Source organism: Gastrolobium bilobum, unplaced genomic scaffold (genome assembly GCF_033153095.1).
Source record: "Gastrolobium bilobum isolate Gb01-03AN ecotype WA unplaced genomic scaffold, APGP_CSIRO_Gbil_v1 utg15370, whole genome shotgun sequence".
Classification (NCBI taxonomy): Eukaryota; Viridiplantae; Streptophyta; class Magnoliopsida; order Fabales; family Fabaceae; genus Gastrolobium; species Gastrolobium bilobum.
Window position 1 is genome coordinate 40,185 of NW_026895504.1, and position 25,359 is coordinate 65,543.

At 35.7% G+C, this 25,359-nt stretch overlaps 1 protein-coding gene across 1 annotated transcript; it reads right to left on the reverse strand.

Annotated features, from left to right (window-relative positions):
- Window positions 1-3,585: 3,585 nt before the first annotated feature.
- LOC133314253 (WRKY DNA-binding transcription factor 70-like) lies at window positions 3,586-5,331 on the reverse strand. Its single transcript, XM_061515694.1, has 3 exons — window positions 4,976-5,331; window positions 4,137-4,241; window positions 3,586-4,027 (listed from the first exon to the last, which is right to left on the reverse strand). Exons 1-3 carry the CDS (start codon window positions 5,329-5,331, stop codon window positions 3,586-3,588), a joined length of 903 nt encoding a protein of 300 aa, XP_061371678.1.
- Window positions 5,332-25,359: the final 20,028 nt, after the last annotated feature.

Below are 25,359 nucleotides of genomic sequence, written 5' to 3' on the forward strand. Positions count from 1 at the left end.
GTGCCAAAAAAGTATCCCGGAAAATTAATGTAAGTGCATGATAATTACTAGAATAATATGTAGGACTTGTAAAACGAGTTTCAAGTCCAGATAATGAGAACTGGTGCTGGAAATCGGTACTGGCTTGGAAAAGCGCGTACCGGAATGGTGCTCAGAAAATTATTAGAAAAATATGATAAATCTTAGAAAGTTATGTAGTTTCATAATCCAAAGTTTGGGATTAAAATGCTAAGCGTAGCAATTAAAGTTAATACTGTGTGTTTTATGTTAAGTGGCTATATATAGGCTTGTTAGCACAAAACCCTAGGCCATAACACATTCTCTACGTGAGTCTTGGGGCTGGCCAACTGCTGAGTACTGTTCCATTGTGTTCCTCTTCCATTTCTTGAGCTTTGAGGCAACTTCCTTCACAAATCCTTCTCCTAAACACTTGGTGTGGGGTGAGAGTAGCTTTGGGGCTGTGTTGTTGACCCTGTTCTGTGTTGGGGTTACTGTTTGTGAGTGTTGGAGGGGTTGTCCTATTGAGTTGAGGTGGTGAGAGTCTTGCTCTTGGCTTGTGAAGCTCCAAGGAGCTTCCTTTGTGTGGAAAGGGCCAAGCTTTGGTAGAATTTTCGTGTACCCTTCAAGTCAGACTTGGAGAGGCAGAGTGTGGAGCTCCAAGAGCCTTTACTTCTGAGTTTTGAGCCTTGGTATGTTGTACCAACCTTTAACTTGAGTTCTAAGGCTTAAAAATGAAAGCTTGATGCATGTTAAGGTTAAAAGATGATAACTTGTTGTTGGGTGAGGCTTAACACATCTAGAAATGCATGATTAGGTGTTTAAAATCGGTAAAAAGGGAACCTTTTTGGGATATCTTCACGAAAATGCAGAAACTGCATTCTGTCGTGAGATATCCGGATATTTGTCGAACTGATATCCGGATATTGGATATCCGGATACGTGGTTTTGGGATATCCGGATATGTGAATCTGTATTTCCGGATATTGCATATCCGGATATGGACAGCGAGATATCCGGATATTCTGGGATTTCGCAGAACAGCAGCTGTGCTGTGTGTACAGTAGGCTTTGGGGGTTTATGGACCCTAGTTTGATGAAGTTGAACTTCTGTATTTAATGGATTAAGCAAGAATCATGGGATTAATGGCTTGTGGCTTTGTTAGAAGCTTTAAGACTTGAAAACGTAATGAAAAAGCGTTGTCTTAATATTGTATGCTTGCGGTGCATGTTGTTGATGTATTGTTGGTCCATAACAGATTGCGAATCTGCTGTGTTTGGACTTTGAGCTGTGGACTCTTGGCTTTTGGAGTTAGCTTGCAAGGTAAGCTTTCGCGTCCTCGGTTTAGCCATGTTGTGGTTCCACCATGTCCCATGGGGGTATGGTTTATGCATGCTGTGTACATGCTTTTGGATATTTGATATGTTGATTGAACTTTACATGTAATGGCTTTTAATATGCATGTGTTGTTTCATCTTGACGGGAAGCCTGAGTATGTAGATCCATACAAGACGGTGTACCGGGGTGAATGCAAGTGGTACTTGCACGGTGTGTAGGTGATAGACGTATACCTGCACTGTCTCTGGCCAGTAGATTAGTATTGACACACATGGCATGATTATCTGCTGCATTGCATTGTTTTAGAAATGATAAATGATAAACTGCTTTTGAACTTATATTGCACATGTAAGTGAGCTTGGGATGGAAGATCCTTGAGGACTCACTGACTTACTGAGATTTCTAGATTAGAGATCTTACCCCACGTTTGGGGAATGCTTATTTCAGGATCAGGTAGTATGGGTACTGATGCCTCAGGCGGCAGGAGGCCGGAGCTTAGCTGATTATGTCTTACTGTTTTATGTTAGCATGACTGGATTTGGATTGCTGTTTATGTTTTCCGCTATTTATGTTATGTTGTTGTTGAGACTGATGTTGGGCATGTTGCCTTATTTGAGTGAGCATGGGGATTGTCCATGACACTTTCTGTTAGTCCTTATAGATTGGAGTTGTATAAACTGGTAGATGGTCCGGTCTGCATTGTTGTAGTTCCGTGACTAGAGCCACACTTATATTATCTATGTTATGAGGTATTTCAGTTAGCTGTTTTATTGCAATTACATACAGGCGGTGTTTTATTAATTGATTATTAAGTTGGTCATGTTAATGGCATCATAATTGAAAAGAAAAAGTAATTCAGCATTTTTAATTAAGCGCAGCTTAATACGATATTATGATAACATTACCGGATATATACGGGGTGTTACAGGGTTTGTCCATGCCACTTGGCTGTTAGCACTGTTATGTTGAGTTGTATAATCTGATAGTTGTCCGGCCTACGTATTGTAGTTCCGTGACTAGAGACATACTTATGTTTTTAATGTAATGAGGTATTTCAGTTAGCTGTGTTTTGCAATTTACATACAGGTGATGTTTTATTAATTGATTAATAAGCAAGTTGGTAATGATAATGACATCATAATTGAAAAGAAAAAGATATTCCGCATTTTTATTTAAGCGCAGCTTAATACGATGATATGATAACATTACCGGATATATACGGGGTGTTACAGTTTGCATCATTTTTTATCTACTGTCTTCTTGATATGAGAGCAAATACATCAGGATCAGAGAAAGCTTTAAACCCTGTTGCTCAGTAATAAAATAATATCGTACATGCTCAGAGCAGAGAAACCAACCAAGAAAAAGAGTGCATTAGTAAATAGAAGAACCACCACAGCGGAGGAGAGGCGGTGGCGAAACAGAGAAAGAAGACCGAAGAGGCGGAGCGGCAGAGGAGAGGGGAAGAGGAGGAGGAACCGTCGAGGTAAAGATGTCTGGGGTTTAGTTTAGCAGCAATTTTTTTTTCACAAAACGACGTCGTTTCGTGTGATTTTTAAAATAAATAAATAAATAAATGCAGTGACCTCCTGTGATTCCTTTGACCCGAAAGTCACCGAGACCCAACCAGTTTTGGGGGTTAGAGGAGTCAACATCCGTGGAGGGTCTAACTACTGACCCCAACCTTCATACAAAGGAGATCCAGATTAACCTGAGTCGACCCAAGGTTTTAAAACACTGGTTCAGAGGACAAAAGTTCGAGGTGCATCGTTCATTTGTCCAAAATCATCATAGAATTTTTACTTAAAAAAAAAAATCATAGAATAGCGGAGGCTGCAACATAACAATTCAGAGCCGAAAGAAAACAACACCTCTGGATGTTAACGTTAGTTTTTAAGAATAAATAAGTATCTTAATTTTTATAAATATTTTCCACACACCCACCTTTGCACTTGAACTTATTTTTGTGAATAAATTAAGGAAAAATATTATCTCATATTGTAAGAGAATTATTTTTTTCTATCAGTAATCTTTCGATTTTTGTGTAATCTTTTTTTTTATTTTTTTAATAAATGTAGGTCCCATACATGATGTGTATGGGAAAATTTTATTCAGCATAAGAAAATTGAAACCCATAAATCACTAGCAAACACTTTCCTAATTATGGTAACATCATCCATAGAATTAAGCCCTGTTCCAAGATGAAGTCACCAATGCCTTGCTCTCCTTGAAATAAATACTGAAACGTGCCTAGCCATCAAAATCCAAACTACACCCATAAGCGTTTTGATCAAATTGAACAGATTCGGTATATGGTAGCATAGTAACAAGACTTGAATAACTCAAATCAAGTTCATAGTCACATGACATGGGGTAATCTGATGAGGGCAATTGGTTGTGAGCAAAATGGTCATTGGGAATCACTTCCATAGGCTCATGTTTTGTGGATGCAAAAAGTGATGATGAAAAAGGGTATTCTTCTTTGCTTGGAAGGCTGTTATTGAAGTTAAGGAATATAGAAGAGCCAGAAGAAGAATTAGGTTCCAAAATTATCTCTGAAGTTAAAGAGCTTTTGCATATGTGATGGCCGTAATATGTTGTCCGATACAATGGAGGGTCCTCTTGAATTCTCTGTTCCTGCTTGATTGCTGGACAGCCTTGATCATTCTTGTGAGTGCATCTGAAGTAGCTCCTACACACACATTCAAATTATTTTAATCATATTAGATACATCATTAAGAAGAGTGACCTATAGAGATAAAGGGGTTTTTGGTAGTCTATAATTTGAAATTGAAGAATACCTAAGATATTTAGCATTCATTGTCATTTTTTGTCCATACTTTCTCCAGGCATAGCCATCTTCAATCAGATTTGAGCTGTCCCTCTCCCAAGTTGGTGCAGTTGACCTTATGAAGACAAATATTCCAATTATAAAATTCTTATTTAATTAATTGTTTGCATAACTAATCCAGTATTATACTAACTAAAATATTTATGAAATCAAAATCTATATCAAAGTTAATCCAATAATTGTATACTCATGGTCATTCAATCTAGTTGACCTAGTTAAGATGCTGTTTAAAACTGTAATGAAATTAGATGGGGCGAAATAGCAGCATGATTCTTTTGGATAAGCCAAAAGTATCAAGAGAATATTTTTAGGATAATATGTACTGTTTGAAAGGAAAAGCTTTGAAATTTAGTTGCAAAACTAACATATAAAGTTTAGCTGAATTTAGAAATTGAAAGCTTAGAGACAGAAATAATTTTATGAAAAATAAAGAGAGAAATCTAATTTAACATAAAAAATTAAATTACTTAGGAAAAAAGTATATAAAATTAAATATAAATATTAGTTCAGACCAACCATAGCTACTGAGATTAGTTGCTGAGAAAATTTAGATCCTATAGAGCGGGTGACAGTGGATTTTGATCTCTCATTTTTGTTAAAGAATATTGTGTGTAATGTAATGATATGAGAGATTAACACAAATATATTTACTTTAGCGTCTTTGTCTTTCATAACATAACATGATACTATCAAATTCTTAAGGAAAACAAGAAGATTCAAATATGATAATCAACAATAATCATAACAAGTAATTTGCTAGCAAGGTATATATGACTTTATAATTCTTACTTTCTCTTGTAGCACCCTCTTCTACTTTTAGGGTTGAAGAAACTCTCGCGAGTCTCATCTGTATCCTCAGGCTTTTGGCAATTAGCGGAAGAAGAGAAATCCCTGACAGTGATAGGAACAACCACCTCATTGGAGACATCATTATTGGTTTTCAAGATGAAAAGGGTGTTTGTGAATGATCTCAGTACCTTGCGCACAAGATCTTCAGCAAATGGTAACATTGACCCTCTTACATCTCCATGGTGAGCATTCGATTTATGAACAAGTACTTCAAGTAACTGATTTGCTATATCACGCCCTCTGAGTAGCTCCTGTTCCATTGCCTTTCTTCCATTTGAAAGCTGATTCTGATCCATTGTTGTTTTGGAAGAGGTAATAACAGATTTGCGACCCTATGAAAAGGGAGAGACATACTTCCTTTTATTCAAAAATAGAGCTCCCTCAACTTGCAACTTTAAAAATAGTTGCTCTTCTGAGTCAAGACAAAAGTTCCAAAGGGGTTACTTGAATGACACAACCAGTTAAGATTTGCCACGTAAGGGAAAAGGGTTTTCTCCTATTGGATGGGACAAGAGCGTGGCTTGAGAATAAGCGTGTTTGTTTTCTTGGAGATGCAGGATTAGCTCATAGGGTTTACCTCATGATGGATTATGTGAGGAAACCATGTTTGGTCAAATCGAGTGTTGTTAAGAAGATTTTAGGTTACACATTGGTGTTTGAGTAATTTGGGGTAAAGATTATAATTTGGACTCTTCTTTTTATGGTACCACTTACCAGCTAGTACTTGGTGTGAGTTTGTTAAACATTTATTAACTTATGTTCATATTTAATTAATTCCGAAACATTTATGTATGAAACCGAATATCAATAAATATTTTATGACCCGTAGCTGGTTGTTGGCACTTCTGGAATGCTACTAACGCTGTTATCTTTTGAATGGAGAGTTTGATCACCCGATTAATACTTTGACTGCAAAAGAAATGGTATGGTTATTTCCTTTTAGGTGGACCATACAGGGAAATTATTCAAAGATACTAATTCAAAATAAAAAAAAAAAGACTGTAGTCATCTGTTAATACTTTTTAGCAATAAGTGATAATAATATATTTTTTACAGAAAAATATTTCTGCCGTTAATGCAGATAAGTTATCTGCATTTACTTTCAAAATGATGTCATTTTGAGATTGAAAGATTAGAAAATTATAATTATAAAGACTATAATAACTCTGAAATAAATTAAAATTACAAAAACACCATGATTTTCGCCCCAAAACGACGTCGTATTGAGCTTACTGCAAATAACTTATCTGTATTAACTACAGAAAAAGCAAACCCATATTTTTATAGTAAAAATAGGATTAATTAGATCTTGTTGCTTTTATAGAAATCTGTATAGATATCAGTAATATGAACATAATCTTAGTGTCTTCGATTTCAGTATATATATTGGATTAGATTGCATTGCATACTTTTTCATACAACACCACATTCCACCAGAATTAATAAATGAGAACAGAAAAGTAGTAGAGGCCGGAGCGAACATTCAGTCGTTTAGCTACAGAATTGAAGCTTGGAACCACAAGCACATTATGCAGAAGCAAGAATTCCCCTAATATGTGATTCTTCTTTCCATGCTAATATAATGTGTGTGTATGTCATTGTGTTAGCACCCAAAACTAAGATAAGATAAAAAAACCGAAATGATAAGACAGCATGACAATCGGTTGAAAGCACCTATAGCATGAAGTAATTAGGTACATAAGAATTTATAAAAAACGAGAGCAAAAGTATAATCATATTTGACTATTTGCATGCATGCAAGCAATTTGTCTCCGTTAGATTATGCTCATTCCCTTGGTTATGCCATTTATTCATGTTGTATTGTAGTCTTAATGTACTCTATGTCCTTGTGAAAGTCCTTCTCTGATCTCTGTTACCAGTGTTAATTTTGTATAAACTCCAGTACTAATGAATGAAATCCAACAATTTTTTACAATATCAACACGCAACGGCTTTGTTTTATGGTGATTTTTGTCCAGATAACATCTAACTTATATTAGATTGAAACGTCTTGATACAAGTTAACAACTTGTATTGAAAGGAAAACAAGAAACTAAATTCTGTTATTGCATGTCTTACGTACAAACTATTGCCACTGTTTTATACTACAGCCAAATTAGTTTCTCTCTCCAACTAAATTTTACCATCTACCTTTATTTCTGTTATTTACATTCAGCCCACGTAACTACCCTAAAGAGCTTGCAATGGTATTATATTAGGGATACGTTGTTCTACCTATCTTTTTTTCTGCCTACCGTTGTCTACCACTCTAAAAGACCGTTAGATCAGAATCTTAATTAACATTAATCTTTCTCTCTCCTCTTTAGATTCTGACCTAACGGTGTTTGAGAGTGGTAGACAAAGGGAAGCAAAAAAAAGGAAGAAATAATAACTTATCCCATCATATTAATGGAAGAATGAACTGGTGAATTGTAGTGCAAATTGTGCCTATTTCAAAAAAGAGACCCAACGGTGAACATGATTAGCACAAAATGTATGATTGTTCGAGATATTGTTTGAGATCACAGATTGCCCTATCTGATTGAGGGTGATAAGAGGAACTTGATTCAACTTTGGTCCACTCAATCGAAACAACTTTTGCCAAAATTGACTCATGAATATTGGATCACGATCAAACACCAAAGATCTAGGATAACCATGGTGTTTAATAATCATATCACAAAAGAGAATGGCCACCATTGCTGCTGTGTAAGCTGATGGAAGAGGACCAAAGCGAGCATACTTAGTAATTCGATCAATCGCCACCAAAATAGTGGAGAAACCTTTGGAACATGGAAATCTTATAAAGAAGTCTAAAGTGAGGTCTTCGAAATCTTGTAATTCGCGTCAGCCATCCCATTTGTTGTTGTAGGTTTATATTCAATGGCAAAACTATATCCCAATAACTTGTAGACATACTTATGATGCTCTTAAGTTTGTATGATCTGGGAGAAAAGCTCACAGATGCTTTGGTGATATGTTCTGATGATGAAATGCATCCCCAACAAGTAATGACGTCACTTTTTCATAGCCTCGGTTATCGTGTAAAGCTCCCTCATATAAATGGAAGTTGTTGCAAGTCTCAGTCCTAGCTTTCGACTGAAATAAGCAATAGTTTGCTGGATTGTAATAATGTAGCCTTTATTCCAGAATTCGAAGCATCTGTTTCAACAATGAATTGTGATTTAAAGTCAAGCAAACCCAATATTAGAGTGGTGCACATTGCTACTTTTAAGTTTTGAAAAGCAGCAATAGCTCCAGGTGTCCAAACAATTTTATCAGCTTTCAACATATCAGTTAATGGAGATGCTAAAGTGGCATACTGATGCACAAACCCGATAGTTTCCATTTAAGCCTAAGAATGCTCTCAATATGATATCTCATTAACACCAAACTCGCGTTTACTCAACTTTACAAAGAAATAATTTTCCTATAAACATAAGAAAGTCATCTGCAAGTATTGTACATGATCTTCCATCATTGCACTATATATCAACACATCATCGAAAAACACCACAACAAACTTTCTCAGAAATGGACGAAATATCTTGTTCATTGCTGCTTGAAACATGGCAGGAGCGTTTGTGAGGAAAAACGACATTACACAAAACTCATAATGGCCTTCATGTTGTCAGGCGGGTCCAGAGGGAAGCCCGTGGCGGGGGACCACCACCAATGAGCTAAGGCTACACCAACCGTAGCAAGTGGATCCGACACCATGTCTCAACCCAAAACCTTAAGGCATTGGGTTCATGGGTCCTTCCACTTATATACTCTCACTTAGCCCATTACCAACCAATGTGGGACTCATCACACTTGAATATCCCAACAATCTCCCCCTCAAGTGTGAAACCCAACATTGATATGCTCCCCCTCAACTGAGTACCCCAAGCGCAAAGTACTCAACCCGTCTCCTAGCCAATCATCAGGCTAGCTCGAGCACAACCTGGCTCTGATACCAATGTCAGGCGGGTCCAGGGGAAGCCCGTGGCGGGGGACCACCACCAATGAGCTAAGGCTACACCAACCGTAGCAAGTGGATTCGACACCATGTCTCAAACCAAAACCTTAAGGCATCGGGTTCATGGGTCCCTTCCACTTATATACTTCCGCTGACTTAACCATAATCTTCCTTTGTCACGCTCCCTCTTAATCTGCATACCCAAGATCACATTTGCAGCGCCTAGATCTTTATTGGGATATTCAAGTGTGATGGGTCCCACATTTGTTGGTAATGGGCTAAGAGAAGAGTATATAAGTGGAAGGATCCATGAACCCAATACCTTAAGGTTTTGGGTTGAGACATGGTGTCGGATCCACTTGCTACGGTTGGTATAGCCTTAGCTCATTGGTGGTGGTCTCCCGCCACGGGCTTCCCTCTAGACCCGCCTGACACTAGTATCAGAGCCGAGTTGTGCTCGAGCTAGCCTGGTGATTGGCTAGGAGGCGGGTTGAGTACTTGGACCCCGTACTCGGTTGAGGGGGAGCATACTAATGGTGGGTTTCACACTTGAGGGGGAGATTGTTGGGATATTCAAGTGTGATGAGTCCCACATTGGTTGTTAATGGGCTAAGTGAAGAGTATATAAGTGGAAGGGACCCATGAACCCAATGTCTTAAGGTTTTGGGTTGAGACATGGTGTCAGATCCACTTGCTACAGTTGGTGTAGCCTTAGTTCATTGGTGGTGGTCCCCCGCCACGGGCTTCCCCTGGACCCGCCTGACATTGGTATCAGAGTCGGGTTGTGCTCGAGCTAGCCTGATGATTGGCTAGGAGGCAGGTTGAGTACTTGAGCCAGGAGTACTCAGTTGAGGGGGAGCAAATCTATGATGGGTTTCACACTTGAGGGGGAGATTGTTGGGATATTCAAGTGTGATGAGTCCCACATTGGTTGGTAATGGGCTAAGTGAAGAGTATATAAGTGGAAGGGACCTATGAACCCAATGCCTTAAGGTTTTGGGTTGAGACATGGTGTCAGATCCACTTGCTACAGTTGGTGTAGCCTTAGCCCATTGGTGGTGGTCTCCCGCCACGGGCTTCCCTTGGACCTGCCTGACACATGTGTCCTAAATTTCATTTTGTAAACATCTTCGGGTCCTATACGGTTCTGATGATAGCCATTATGCAAATCGAGTTTGCTGAAAATGGTGGCTTCCAACAATTCATCAAAGAGCTTATCTATTATGGGAATTAAGAATCTATCATTAATTGTAGCATTAAGGGCCCTTGGTCAACACATTTTCCATGTTGCATTTTGTTTCTTCGCTGGTAGAATTGGTGAAGAGAATGAGCTTCTATTATGTTGAATGTGACCTACTGCCAAGAGAGTGGATACTTCTTTTCAATCTCCTTTTTTTGATGGTATGGGAACGGTTTAACATTAACCGGTTTGGACCCTTCCAACAGATGAATAACATGATCTGTCTCGGAGAAGAGGCAGTGAAGAAGAAATTTCAAATACAAGCTTACATTTCAACCACATAGGCCATAATAAAGGAGATATAACATCCCTTAGTTTGTGCAATTCAGAAGGTACCTGATTCGAATCTTCTTCTATTAGTTATTGGGACAAAAGACAACAAGAAGCCTTGTTTTGTATGCTCTCAACTAAAACTTCATGTTGCTGTAGGCCCACCAGTTTAATCGAACTCCCATTACGATCAAATTCCATAGACATTTTCGTGTAATCATGGATCACACAGTCCATTTGGCTAAGCTATTGCATGCCCAAAAGGACACTTAGGAAGTTTAAATCCATAACCCAAAGGTGCCCCATGAATTCATGACCTTGAATACTAAGCTCAACATTTGGACGCTTAGCATCACAAAGTATAAGAAATCACCATTACCCATGAATACCCTCATTTTACTCGTTCGAATTATAGGAAGCTGCAAATAATGAATTTGCACATAAAAAAATTATGTGAGATCCCTAAGTCTACTAACACCTCAACCTCTTTATATTTTAATCGAGCTAGTAGCTGAAGTGAACGAGGATTGCTTGCACTTGACAACATCAACTCGTGGCTCATTCTTCTACTCAAAACCCCAATCTATCTCCTGCTCCTGCTCCATCTGAAGATCTTCAGTTCACCAACAATCAATAGCATTTTGGCTTGGCACTTATGCATAGTTGACCATCTCTTATCATAGCTATAGCAAAGGCCCAATTCTCTCTTTTGTCGAAGCTCTTCTGCTGACAAATGTTTAACTGGTAAATGTGTAAATGAGGTTTCGGTTGAGGGTAAAGCTGAAATCAGGTTAGTTCCAGGTAAGGAAAAAGTGGTTGGTCCATTGGAAGTTACCGACATTTCATATGGTTAAGTGATAGTGTAATTTGCTTGAGGATTAGAACAAACATAATGTCAAAGCAGTAACCAATTGGCTGAATAGAAAGAAGAACAAACACAAGAAGTGCAAGAAAACACTATTTCTCTTTTCTTAATTTTATTAACCAAAATCAACCTAATAACAATAGGGTTCTCTAAACCTTAAATAGACAAAACAGAATAACAAAAGGGTAAATAACTAACAATTATTGAAAAACCCTAAACTATAAAAAAATCACAAATAACAAAAGGTAAATAACTAACAATTATTGAAAAGGCCTAAACTATGGAAAAGCTCAATCCAACTCAATTAGGTAGGGTGCATCATCCTCCCCCGCTCGAAAAAGATCTGCCCTCAAATTTGCTTTGTCTTCATTGATATCAACTTCTTCATGTGGTAACCCAGGTGGCAACTCTTCTGGTACAATATCACCAAATTCCCTAATTAAGGTTAAGACTTATGAATGCAATTTTTTGTTATGCTTTCATCTGCATTCGAACTAAACTGCTTGAAGACTAGAATTAATGCGAGTTCTAAGGGAGTAAGTGGACAAACCCATAGACTCTCCCAAAAAGACTATTGCCTGCAGTTTGGTTCAATGATCGCATCTGTGATCCGTCATAGGAAAACTCTTCCTGATGTAACATCAAGTCCTATTGCCCCTGACAATCACCAATTAAACTATTCCCGAAAGCTAAATCTTTATCTCCATGAAACATGAGGTTGTTATGTCTGTTGTGCCAAATGTCATACTATTGCTTGCAAACTAAAGACTTCTTGAATGAAGGATCATTCTGCATGACATCTTTGGGTAGAACTTTCGCTTTGTCAGAGATATTAGAATTTCCAGTAATTGACTTTCCACTGAATTCACTATAAGGGATTTCTTCTGCCTTTGGATTCTCATCGTCTTGCTCCTAATCATACTTATCATAGATAAAGAACTTGTCATAAACTGGAGCATTTATAATGAGATTCTCATCATCTTTCTCTTCATTGGATTCATCATAGATAAGGACCTCATCATAGAATGAATACTTATTATTTTTCTCTTCTTTGGATTTATAATAGACAAGGACCTTCCGGTCTTCTATCAAGTCTCTGATGTCAAAGACAATTTTGACAATGTGTAACCAGTCGATAAACTCATCTGGATGAATGGTGCTCTCGAATTTCGGGATCTCAATCTTCACCCTAATATTAGCATAAAAGGATTTATCGCCAAGTTAACTTCGTCCTTGTCGCTTCTGGTTCCATAATGGGTTTTCGCCCCTTTCCTCTACATGAGATGATCTTTCAGACTCTCTTCTTTCTTCTGACTCATCCAATTGTGTTCGGCCAAGCAGTTGTTCGAGCTCTTGAATTTTTCTGTCTTGTTCTGCCATTACAGCTACAATTATGGCATCTTGCATGTAGATGTGTGGTTTTTTCTATCTTGTTCTATCATCCACGACCTCGACCGATATTGTTCTGGTCAGCCATTTATATGATAACCAAAGATCTATTTATCAAATAATGTGAAAGCAGTAACCAATTGGCTGAATAGAAATAAGAACAAACACAAGAAGTGCAAGGAAACACTATTTCTCTTTTCTTAATTTTATTAACCAAAATCAACCTAATAACAATATGGTTTTCTAAAAATTAAATAAACAAAACATAATAACAAAAGGGTAAATAACTAACAATTATTGAAAAGCCCTAAACTATAAAAAAATCCCAAACAACAAAAGGTAAATAACTAACAATTATTGAAAAGCTCTTAACTATGGAAAACCTAATTCAAGTCAGTCAACTCGGGTGCATAAAAAAAAATGACTTCTTTTTGTTGGGATGGAATGACGAACGTAACTCTGCATGATGGGCACTGTATGCTATAGCTAACCTCATCGCTTGATGCATAGTTGTTAGCTAATGAAGCTGAATAGCTCCTCTTAATTCATATTGTAAACCTTATACAAAGAATATCATCAAGAGATCATCACTTATACCAATGACTTGATCCATTAACCTTTTAAAATCTCGCATATAATCTTGCAAGGATCCTGATTGAGTTAGTTTAGAAAGAACCCCTCTTGAATCTTTCTGATCTGGATCTCCAAAATGTTCTCGCACAACTCGCACAAATTCTTCCCACCACTGTATTGTTCCACTGCTGAAAATCCATTTAAACCATGGAGTAGTTGCCAATTCCATTCTCAACCCTTCTAATTACTGCACCTTGAGACTTTCTGAAACTTGAAGAATTGTGAAATATGATTCCGTACAAAAGATCCAATTATTTGGATCATGACCTTGAAAAGTGGGAATCTCCAACTTCATAGTCTTCAATGCAGCACACTGATCTTGCAAATCAAACTACACATGATGATGAATCGGAGTTTCAGTCGACCGAGATGAAGACCCTCGAGACATGAGATTTCTTGTCCTAGCATTAATTGCTGTGAATCATGCATCAATTGAATCAATGATTTGATCCAAACGTTGATGAATCTCCACCCTATGAGATGCGAACTCTGCTGCCAAATCTTGAACTCGAATGGTTGCTTGAGCTCAAGATGATGAAAGCACTAGATGATACAAGTTAACAACTTGTATTGAAAGGAAAACGAAGAAACTAAATTCTGTTATTGCATGCCTTACGTACAGACTATTGCCATTGCTTTATATACTACAGCCAAATCAGTTTCTCTCTCCAAGTAACTTTCACCAATTACCTTTATTTCTATTAGAGTAATTACCCTTTTGGATTCCTGACAAAAAACATGGTCCCACTTTAGTCCTTTACAAAATAAATAGTCTCGAGGTCCCTAAGAAATTCAAAATGGACCCATTTTAGTCCTTTTGAGGGACTAACGTAGGTTTTTTTTTTGAATTTGTAAGGGACCACGATTTCAACTAAATCGGTCCACTTTGAATTTCTTAGGGACCTCGAGAGTACTTTTTTTTGTAAGGAACTAAAATAGGGACAGTATTTTTTGACAAGGACCCAAAATAGTATTTACTCTTTCTATTAGATTAGATTCAGCCTATGTAACTACCCCAAGCTTCATAATCTCTCATCCACGTTGGCTTCTTTATTCTCCTATTACACTTCTGACTTGTATCACATTTAGAGGAGTAATTTTTTCCCTTGTACAGAGCTAAGCCCTGTAGCAAGAAGAAGCAATGGTTGTTTGAATCAAATTTACAAGCCTAAACATAGCTAGTCATGAAAATCTAGCCATTGGGATCAAAAAGGTTAACAGAAAGGTCTTGGATTCAATACTCACTGATGCTAACTTTTTTTATGATTATTTGTAAGTAATATGATGTCTTGATAAACTTTTCCTCCCAATGACCTTAACTTTCTTTGACCAAAACAAAGAGTCATGGAAACAAATTACTATTCCTTAATTTATGCCTAAACATACAAGAAATTACACCCTTGTGATTGGATTATATTCATGAATTAGCGAAAGCACTAAAATGACTTAAACAAATGGGATGATCATAGATTGTGAATTCCTTAATCTATTCTTTCTGCTACGATATTTTAGACCTTCTAAATTAAAAGAAAAAAATATAGACAAGACAAAATGATAAACTATCATATACAGTATAAGAAAACAAAAATCATCAGCGACGTAAGGTGAAACTTATAAACTTTCACCTATATCTAAAATAAAACAAACATGCTATCATCTATGATAAAAAGAAAAATTAACAAACTGTCATCTATAATATAAGATAAATACCAAGGTAAAATAAAAGAGAGAAAAAAAATATAAGGTAAATTAATAAACATATTGTTGAAAAAAATTTGTTTGTTTTTATCTATTTTTTCATGTTAAATTGCCTAGATTTATGTAGTAGCGTAGTTGTCTACTCTTTAGGTAGTGTTAGCATCTGGTTGCAGTAAGCGATAATTTAGTGGGTTTCTTTAGGTAGTGTTTGGTTGAGGAGAAATTTTGTAATACTAGGGAAATGTAAATACTAGGGATCTGCAGGGAAATTGAGTTAGATAGGAAAATTTTAAAAAAGTTGTTTGGTTGGGCAAAATTTTACCAGGAAAATTGAGTGAAATTCCTGAATGTGTGTTTGGTTGAAAATAAAAATTTGATGGGAAAATAGATAGAATTTACGAAAACAACCTTTTTATAAAATTTTGTACCATTGCAACGTATAAGAAGAGGGGTATTAATGTCATTGTATTCACCCACTTTTTCATTTCTCCGGTTTTTGACAAGAATACCATGTCTCAAACAGCATTCGTCAACAGTGTTTTTTACCTTCTTAACACACATTTCTACTTAGATAGACAAATGTGTTTGATGGATAAAAGTTATAAAATCTTTCAACCAAACAAGGAGAACAAGGATTGCCACATGCACTTAGATGGGGAAATTTTGAGAATCCCTCAACCAAACACTACCTTAGTGTTATATTTTAGTTTTTTTTGGGACAAATACCAACTGGTGTCTGAAATCCTAATGGGCCCGCCTAATTCGGTATAGATTTGAGTCTCTCCAGCCTTCCTAGGAGTTGCGACTCTCAGGAATTGAACTCACTACCCTTTCGATATGTCAAATTTCAAAGTATAGCTGGATCGTTATTAGACCAACAACTCTCGGGTATATTTCAATTTTTTAGCTAGTGAAGTGAATGAAGCATTTCCTTTTTTTATATTCATGGATTTTATTATTTCAATAGTAATATCAGAGCAATTTAAAATATGAACCCGTGAAAGAAGAGTGCATTGGCTAGTAAGAAGATAACAATATCTCTAATGGCCACACATAAGTAAGAAAGTTCAAGGAATTGAAGGCAAAAAATTATTCCCTTTCTAGCTCTTGATCTTTCTAACTTGAAAATTACTCTTTACAAAAGAAATTTCCAAGAATTTTTGGGACTTTACCAAAAAAGAAATATCATGACTCTATATAGAGTTGAGTGTGCACAATTTCAATTCTTGAGAAATGATTTTCATTTGCTTACGATGAAGGAGGGGGAATCTCTTACCAAGTTAATGTGCCAAAACACTAGAGATTAGCAACACGACATGATTCCGTGGTGAGAAGATGTGCAATATCATCATTGTGGAGAAGATATTACACTCCTTAATGCCGAAATTTAATTATGTTCTCGACTCAACTGAAGAGTCAAAAGACATTGATGCAGTTTCTCTTGGTGAATTAAAAAGTAGAAGAACAAGCACCGAAAACTTCTACCAATACCCATTCCCTTAAAGATTGAAAGTATTTAATCTTGGGTGATGGCTGAAATGAAAGATCTCTTATGATTAGCTTGAGTTTTGGTAGAATAAAGGCTTTCTAGGGGGGGAAACATTATGATAAGCCCATTAGATCATTTCTCCTTCCCAAGTGTATGAATATTATCTTTATTATACAATAATATTGTGATTATATATGGCCAACACAGATTGGCATGCTTTTTTCCTTAAAACCAATACAAGTGACTTCTCAAATCATTCGTGTATAGATATGTAATTTCAAACCATATCGCATTATTATTCTATAAATAAAAGAAGGACTCTCCGAAGACTTAATAGTAATAATACTATTGGGGTTATCATAATTGAAAGCCACTAACAAAAACTAATATCATGAATTACCTGCATTTCTTGAATGATGGAGCACTTGCATCTTCGTTCCAAATTTTCGTAGTTTCTCCATAAGGAATCAGTCACATTCAAAGCAGAGCCCTAACCTTTCCTGAGCTTAGTATTCTTGAACCACATAGATCTTCACAAAATGGCAGTACCTTCTTCATCTCCCACTTGTTCGGAAACTCAGTATTCTGGTAAATGCTTCTGTTGCCTTAATTTATGCCATCTAAATGCTTATTCTCCACAATAGAGCCGACCAATTTCTGAATTCAGGGTTTTTAATGAGGTGCAATCCACCAGTCCACATGTAATTAGCAAATAATTAATTAGAAGTTCATCTTTTATTTTTTGGGAAATAATACTTTCGTTTTAGACGAGATAATTATATCATGTTATCTTATCTCAAAAATTTCACTCATTTTTTTTTTATCTTTTAATAGTGAATTTCACCTGACTTCTCTCTGAAACATAAAGAGAATTACTCTCGTATAGAATAAGAGTAACATTCCCCTTATTTTATTCTTTTAATTAGGAATCTCGAGACAAGTTCGCCAAGTGCCAGTGCTAAAAACATCTTTTCCACGCTCCAACACGTCGCGTGCACCAACATAACCAATGAAGAGCTACAGCGTATACGCAGACGAATTAAATATGTAGAGTGACGTCACGATTATTGCGTAGGACCACCGTCAGCGAACTCCAAGAACAATTAATTACTCAATTAAATATATTATCTTGTTAATCACTCAAGTTTTAGGGCTTGAAAAAGTTTCCTAAGCTCTTGTCTCGTTATATATAACACATGTATTCAAGTGTAATAGGTTAAGAATTTACTCGATTAATTGTCGAGATGTATCACGTATAGCATACGTTGAGTAAATGTTATAAATTCGAGTTGTGATAATTATTTATTTCTTAGCTCAAATATTGGCTCATACGACTTAAAGTTAAAAAAAAGTGATATACAAATGATATTATTTATTAACGAGGGTAGAGAATAAATGTTGTTAGTTGAATTATTATTATTTTAAAAAATTTAATTATTGATCCATCAAGCCTTCATTAATTAAATATTGATCTGAGTGAAGAGAGAGATACAGAGAAAAGGTCAGTATCTTTCAAAAAAAAAAAAAAAAGAGAGAGAAAAGGTGAGGGAGGAAATAAGAGTGGGAAGTTGGATAGTTATCTCTAAGTCATATTCATGCACTGTTACAAGGAATAAAATGCAAATGGGATTAACCAAAATTAAAATAGTAATATGCTTGCAGAAAGGAAAACGTGGTACCGATTAATGGGCCTCCTTCCAGCCCACTTAATAATCAAGAAGATATGTAGGCCTTCCTGCCTTGAGCCCAACATTCTGGCCTGAATGATATTTAAAAACATATAAAAGAATGAATAAAATTAATAAGTATAAACCCTAGCTAAAGTCATATTTAAATGAAAAAAGGAAATGTTTTCCTTTTTCTACAAACAAGACATATTTTTTAAGAGAAATAATTATCTCATGTTGAATGAGATAATTATCTCATGCAACAAGGATAAAGTAGTGGGCTCCATTATTTTTTTCTTTTTTTTAAAATAGTGGACCCCACTATCTCTGTTGCATGAGATAATTATCTCATATAACATGAGATAAATAGATCCCATTTTTTAAAGGCGAAAACTTTTTCTTACATTGCAGGCAATTTTTCCTCTTATGTCATAGAAACATTCTTATGGTGGAGCTGAATATTTTCTTAAAAAAAAAACTTAAAGAAAAAAAACCATTGTGAGACAACAAGAGATGGTTTTTCTCCAATAATAGGAGAAAATCATCTCCCTTTTTTAAGTGTACGGTTTCTCTTTTTTTTTTTTATATAGTTCTGAGTTTCCTTCTGTAAGAGTGAACACGCATGGGAAGTTATCCTCCTTTTCTGGTGGTAGCCTAACATTTCTTTTCTTTTTTGTTTTTTCAATAAATTCTCTAATTTATTAGAATATGATTATAAGACCTTGTTAGTTCAAATTTTCTTCTCTTAATGGCATATTTTGTGTATTTATTGTTCTTTTGAGAGGGGGTGATTCTTTATTGTGGTGCCTTTTGTTAGTCCCTAATGATGGGTCATATACTAATGATTTTGCAAGTAGAGGAAAATTTCGGATTTATTTTAGAGGAGACAAAATACATTCTTCTTCAAGTCATAACATATTTATTGTTGGTGCATTCGAGAATCCATACATGTCTTCATGATGATAAATAAGAAGTTGAAAGTAGAGGAAAAAAGGGATGAATAGAGTGGGTTTTAAGGAGTCCCACATAAATGGGAGAGGGAGAGGGAGAGGGAGAAGGTTTTATAAGGTCTAGCCTCTCATCCCGCATTTTTAAAGGGGGGGGCTTAGATGAGGTGTGTTTCACCACCACACACAGAGGAAAAGATTCTTAAAATGTTCCCAATGGTTATCCCTCAACCATTGCATTGGTTCGTCCTTTCCAAACGTGGTTTTTTGATGTTTTCAAATCAACCAGACGCAATGGTTTGTGAGCGCTATTTTACCGTCGAACTGATGTGTTTCTATGTTCATTCGCTATTTTAGAAATTAACTCAATTTTTTGATCCCTAAACATACCATCATTTTGCAGAAATTTCTCTGCTTTATTCATATTGTCTAGTGATCAAAATAAAAACTACTAAATTTATTTTATATTATAGATGATAGTGTATAAAACTTATCTTACGTAATAGATGACGCTCTCGATCTATTATTTTGTCATATCTATGTTTTCTGTAACTATTATTTTCGAGGAGTCTTATTCTTACAACCTTTTATAACTTATTTTTTCACTATTAATTTCCGTCAATCCAATTGTTATAATATATTAGAAATTAATAATTAATTAATAAATGTAACTCAATAAATCATAACCGTTGGATTGACGAAAATCAACAATGAATAATAGATTGTAAGAGGTTGTAAGTGAAAAAAGAGTATAAGAATAACTTTCCTCATTATTTTCTGTTATTTTTGTAGATGAAAGCTTCTGATAGGAATGCACCTCAGCATGAAGAATCTAACGAAGAAATCAAAATAGCTAAACCGATTTTCGTAGACCTAGAATTAAATCAAGAGTAAATACCCTTTTGGGTCCCTAACAAAAAACACGGTCCCCACTTTAGTCCCTTACAAAAATAAATTAGTCAGTTAATCCCTAACAAATTCAAAGTGGACCCATTTTAGTCCTTTTGAGGGACTAATATGGGTCTTTTTTGAATTTGTGAGGGACCACGACTTCAACTAAATGGGTCCACTTTGAATTTGTTAGGGACTAACTGACTAATTTATTTTTGTAAGGGACTAAAGTGGACACCGTGTTTTTTGTTAGGAACTGAAAAGGGTATTTACTCTTAAATCAAATTAGTTTGCAGTTATTTTATTAGTTATTATTTATTTATGGGTGTGGTCTATTTAGAATAAAATCAACTTAGTGTTCAGTTATTTCAGCAGTTATTCTTTATACATGGGTGTGGTTTGTAAATCTAGTAACTGCTAATAACTGTCATTAGGATAGAACTGCAATTTGTTTTCTGTATTTAAGAATGGGGAAGGATTTGTTTACAATTTTTTTTACAAATTACACTAAGTATAACCAGTCATACACTCTTGATTGAAGTATGACCGGTCATACTTAGTGTAGTTTCTAAGAGTTTGTAAACAAAATAATTTGTAAATATAACCTTCCCCTTTAAGAATAGTTTATGACATAATTTGGGAGGGGATTATTTTTTGTATTAGTTCGGCTGAGACTGGGGATCTATTTCTTGCATAGAGCATTTGCTCGTATATTTCTGTAATTTCTCTATTATTTATTAATAAAATTCTCCCTACAGACTCTGGATAGAAAGTTATACCTATCAATTGGTGCTTTCGTTGAGAGTGTTGAGAAGTAAAGAAGGAGAGGAATTGTTATATGGTCACTAGAATGGCGAACCAGAGAATGGATGCATTGGACCAATAGGTTTGCTACTAAAGAAGTATCTCTCAGGACACATGAAACAATGCTACGTAACCGTGATGTTGTTGTAGATTTAACAAGTGTACTAGTCAAACAAGTAATAAAATGATGAGTAAAGATCGTTCCCACGAGGATTTGTGTCAAGCACTGATTAACCATATGTACTTAAGTTGAATCAACCAAAAGTTTATTAATTGCATTGATTTCTTGTCACCATAAATTTAATTTGAATTGCATAAAAACTGGATAAACAAATAGAATGTGATTATAATTTAAACAAGTACTCAGATGTCAATTTCCCTCAAGCATGAATTTATGGATGAACCAATTTCCATAATGAATTTCCTACTATGTGATGTTGATCAACCTTTTTCTTATCATCAAGATGTAATGTCTTACTACCCTGATTGATACATTAATAAGAAACCCCAATGTCATGGTGATTCTCTTCTTAATACATGCATTAATTACTAAGATCTTAAGATCACATCAGAATCCTAGCATCAATGTCTTGACTACTATAACACTGATGATGAAGTTGTCAAAAATAGAAATAATGTAAACATGTATGTTCTACACTATTCCTTTAACATGAAGAATTAATCAAGACAACTTCATACAATCACATAAGAGATAAACAAAATATCTAATTAACCATTCATAAATTCACACTTGAGTTCCATTGAATCAGACTACAAAGGACTCTACTCAGACATAATTGAAATACAAACAAGAGAAGAAGAAAGATCAAACTCCATTGTCATGATGGTTGAGTCTTCAATCTTCAAGTAAAATTACATAAGATGTACTAACTATTACAAAACTACTCCTAAGAATTTGGAAAGTCAGAGAGAGAAATCAGATCAGAGGATCTGAGAGAGGAGAGATAGATAGGATGGATGATATGTCAAAATGTGAAGGCCCTTGCCTTTTATAGTGTTACAAATTACAACTGAAAACTAACATGGGCACTAAAACGTTCATTAATGGGCGTTTTAGCGTCCATGTTTGACGGATGCCCAACTGCTTTTAAGTGATTCCAACGCTAAACCATTTAACTTAGGCGTTTTAGTGTTCGAGACCAGAGACTTTTTCTAACAGCAGAGCGCTAAAACGTTAATGTTGGACATTTTAGCGCCCAAGACCAGCAACTTTTGTCCTCAGATTGCAGCAGCGCGCTAAAACGTTAATGTTGGACGTTTTAGCGCCCAAGAACAGCAACTTTTGTCCTCAGATTGTAGCAGCGCGCTAAAACGTTCTGTGAGAATGTTTTAGCGCTCAACACTTGGGCACTCTCCCTTTCTTCAGAATCTTCTTCCTTCTCACTGCTGCTTCTTGAGCTTCATTTCCCTACAAGACAGTGTAAATTTTTCAACAAGGCTTTTAGAACTTGTACTTGAGGGATTTCCAGGATATTAACCTCTCTTTCATTCAATTAATCGCACAAATTGATACTAATTCATGCTGAAAAACCTGATGAACTAGGGGTTTATCACAATTCCCAGGTTTGGAAATTGCTGTCCTCAGTAATGATCTTACAACAGAGAAAGATTCAAGATTCTTTACAAATGAAACTCATGAGGATGGACTTTAATTAACAAAAGATCACATTGATACAACTTACAACCATGCAATCTCTTATTTCTTATGACTTGCCCAACATCATATGCGGCTTTTCAACAGATCAGTAAAGATGGTATACATAGACTTCCAAACAACAACACCCCCTCACTAGGAATTTCTCAAAAATTGTGAGAATTTAACTCTCTTGCACACTAGTGTGTGCATTTAATTTTGTAAATTTAATATCACTAGTTCCTTCATGGGTTATTTGAAGAATATCCCACATTTCCTTAGCATTCTTACAATTTGAAACATGAAAGTATTCATCACGACCTAAGGCATTTGTGATCAAGTTTTGAGCTCTAGCATTCCAATTTCCTTTCTTAATTTCATCTTCAGTGCAATTATCTATATCTTTAGGAATATCTTCATATTTTGCATTTTTTATAGTAGGTGGTGTGTACCCTTTTTCAACTACATTCCAAACTCTTAAATCATTAGATTGAAAAATATTTTCATCCGACTCTTCCAATAAGAATAATCGACGCCATTGAAAAATGGAGGTTTAGTACTAGACGATCCCTCAAGGGGCATATCATGGTTCAAAGAAGCCATCCCTTCTCTTGAAGCGGTTAAGCTCTTTACACAAGAGTTTAAGCTCTGATACCACTTGTTGGACAAGTGGCTTCAATACTCAAGAGGGAGGTGAATTGAGTTTTACAAAATCTTTTCGCAAAGTACCTCATTTGATATTTTAAAGACTATTTCTTCAATAAAGTGATTTAATAAGGAAAAATCTAAGTGTAAGGGCAAGTGTAGTGATCAACAAAGTAAGCAAGCGAATATATAAAGACAATCTAAAATGCAATTTTAATACTTAAATAAGAGATTAAGGTTAGAGAAATTGCAAACTAGATGTATCTTGGTTCGGTCACCACCACCGTGACCTACGTCTAGACTGAAGCCGCTCGATCAATTCTTTTCACTAACTATCAAGCTTGAGGGTGCTTGACAAACCACTACAACCTTTCAAGACGTCGGGCTCTTGATGCCTTACAATTTTTCACTCCAAATTTTCTTAGGAATTTGGTGACCTTTCAAGTGTATAAGGTTCACTCCCCTAACTACTCAATAAATCAAAGGAATGTGTTTAATAATGGCTAAAGTACTCTCAAAGTACAAATAACACAAGTTGAAGAACAATAGTTGTTGACACTCTTACTAGAATAAAGCTCAAAGAGAATTTATGATCAAGAAGACAAGAATAATGCAAATAGGATGAGAATTTATGAGTAATAATGATCAAGAAGTGTGTCCCATCAATGGGAACAGTAGTCTCTATTTATAGAGGGCCTCCATGACCTTTTTCCTACTCATTTTCGCAAACTAGCCGTTTTATAGCCGTTATTTTTGTATTTTGTACAGTAGGTAATCGATTACCATTGAGTGGGTAATCGATTACCATTGTTGGGTAATTGATTACCAACCTGTTGAAAGGTTGGATTTCGCCCTAAAATGGTTTTCTCTTGATTCACATCAGTTTCAAATATTGTTTAAACATTTTATGAACATTGAAAACTATGTTTTCATGCTATGAATGTATTTGAGTGTCAAACAATGATTTAATGCATGTATTTCAAAAAGTACTTTGAGCTTCGTTCATGTAAGGAGTCAATTTACAAATAATCCTAAGTTCTATATATTATTTTGAGTTTGGACTTAGAGACTTCTCTTGAAGCTTGATTCTTGATCTTGTTTAGACTTCTTTTTATGGTTGCACCTTGAAGCTTTGTTTCCATGCTTGTTTGTTATCATCAAAATCGTTGAACCTTTATGTTCTTTTCATAGAGTGCATTGGTTCCACACCTTGTACGTGATGCAAGGGAAAATAAATGGCAAAAAAGTCGAAGCTATCCAGGATGGACATACCATGGAGCTGTGGCATAAGCAACTGAACCATATAAGAGAAAAGAGGCTCTAAATTTTGAATAAGAAGGGACTCCTGACCGGGTTGAAGGGGTAGTTGCTGGAGAGCTGCACACATTACCTTGGTAGAAAATAGTACTTTGTTTCTTTTGTTAGACCATATCAGCCCAGATGACGTAGGTATATTGTAGACCTCGTCCAGATAGATGTCTACTCAATTTCACTAAGTGGAGCTCAATATTTTGTTTCTTTTATTGATGACCATTCCCGCAAAGTTTGGGTATATTTGTTGTGTTCCAAAGACTAGATACTCCAAGCCTTCAACAAATTTCATGTTATGGTAGAAATAGAGACTGATAAGAAACTTAAAGTGGTCAAATCTGATAACAGGGGAGAATACTGCAGCCCCTTCAAGGTCTATTGCAGAGTGGCTGGAATAAGACTTGAGAATACGACCTTAAAGATACCTCAATTGAATGGCAGTGTTGATAGGATGAATAGTGCCATTGAAGAGAGTCCGGAGTATATTGTCCTATGTCGGGCTGCCCAAGTCATATGGGGAAAGACAATTTGAATCGCTATTGTTCTAATTAATTTATCATCATCAAGACCACTTGAAAGAGAAATTACAAAAGAAATATTGTCAACATGAAAAGTGTTACGATTATCTGAAAGTCTTTAGATGCCTAGCTTTTGTAAGCATTCTCAAAGATGAGAAGGAAAAGTTTGATGCTAAAACAAAGGGGTGTATATACCGCGATTCGTTGAGATGTGAATTTGGATATATACTTTGGGATCCTGTGAATAAGAAAATTATGAGAGGCTAGAATGTAGCCTTCCTCTAAGATGAAAGTATAAAACACATCTTGAGACCCAAAGTTTGGGTTGCTATTCGCAAAGAA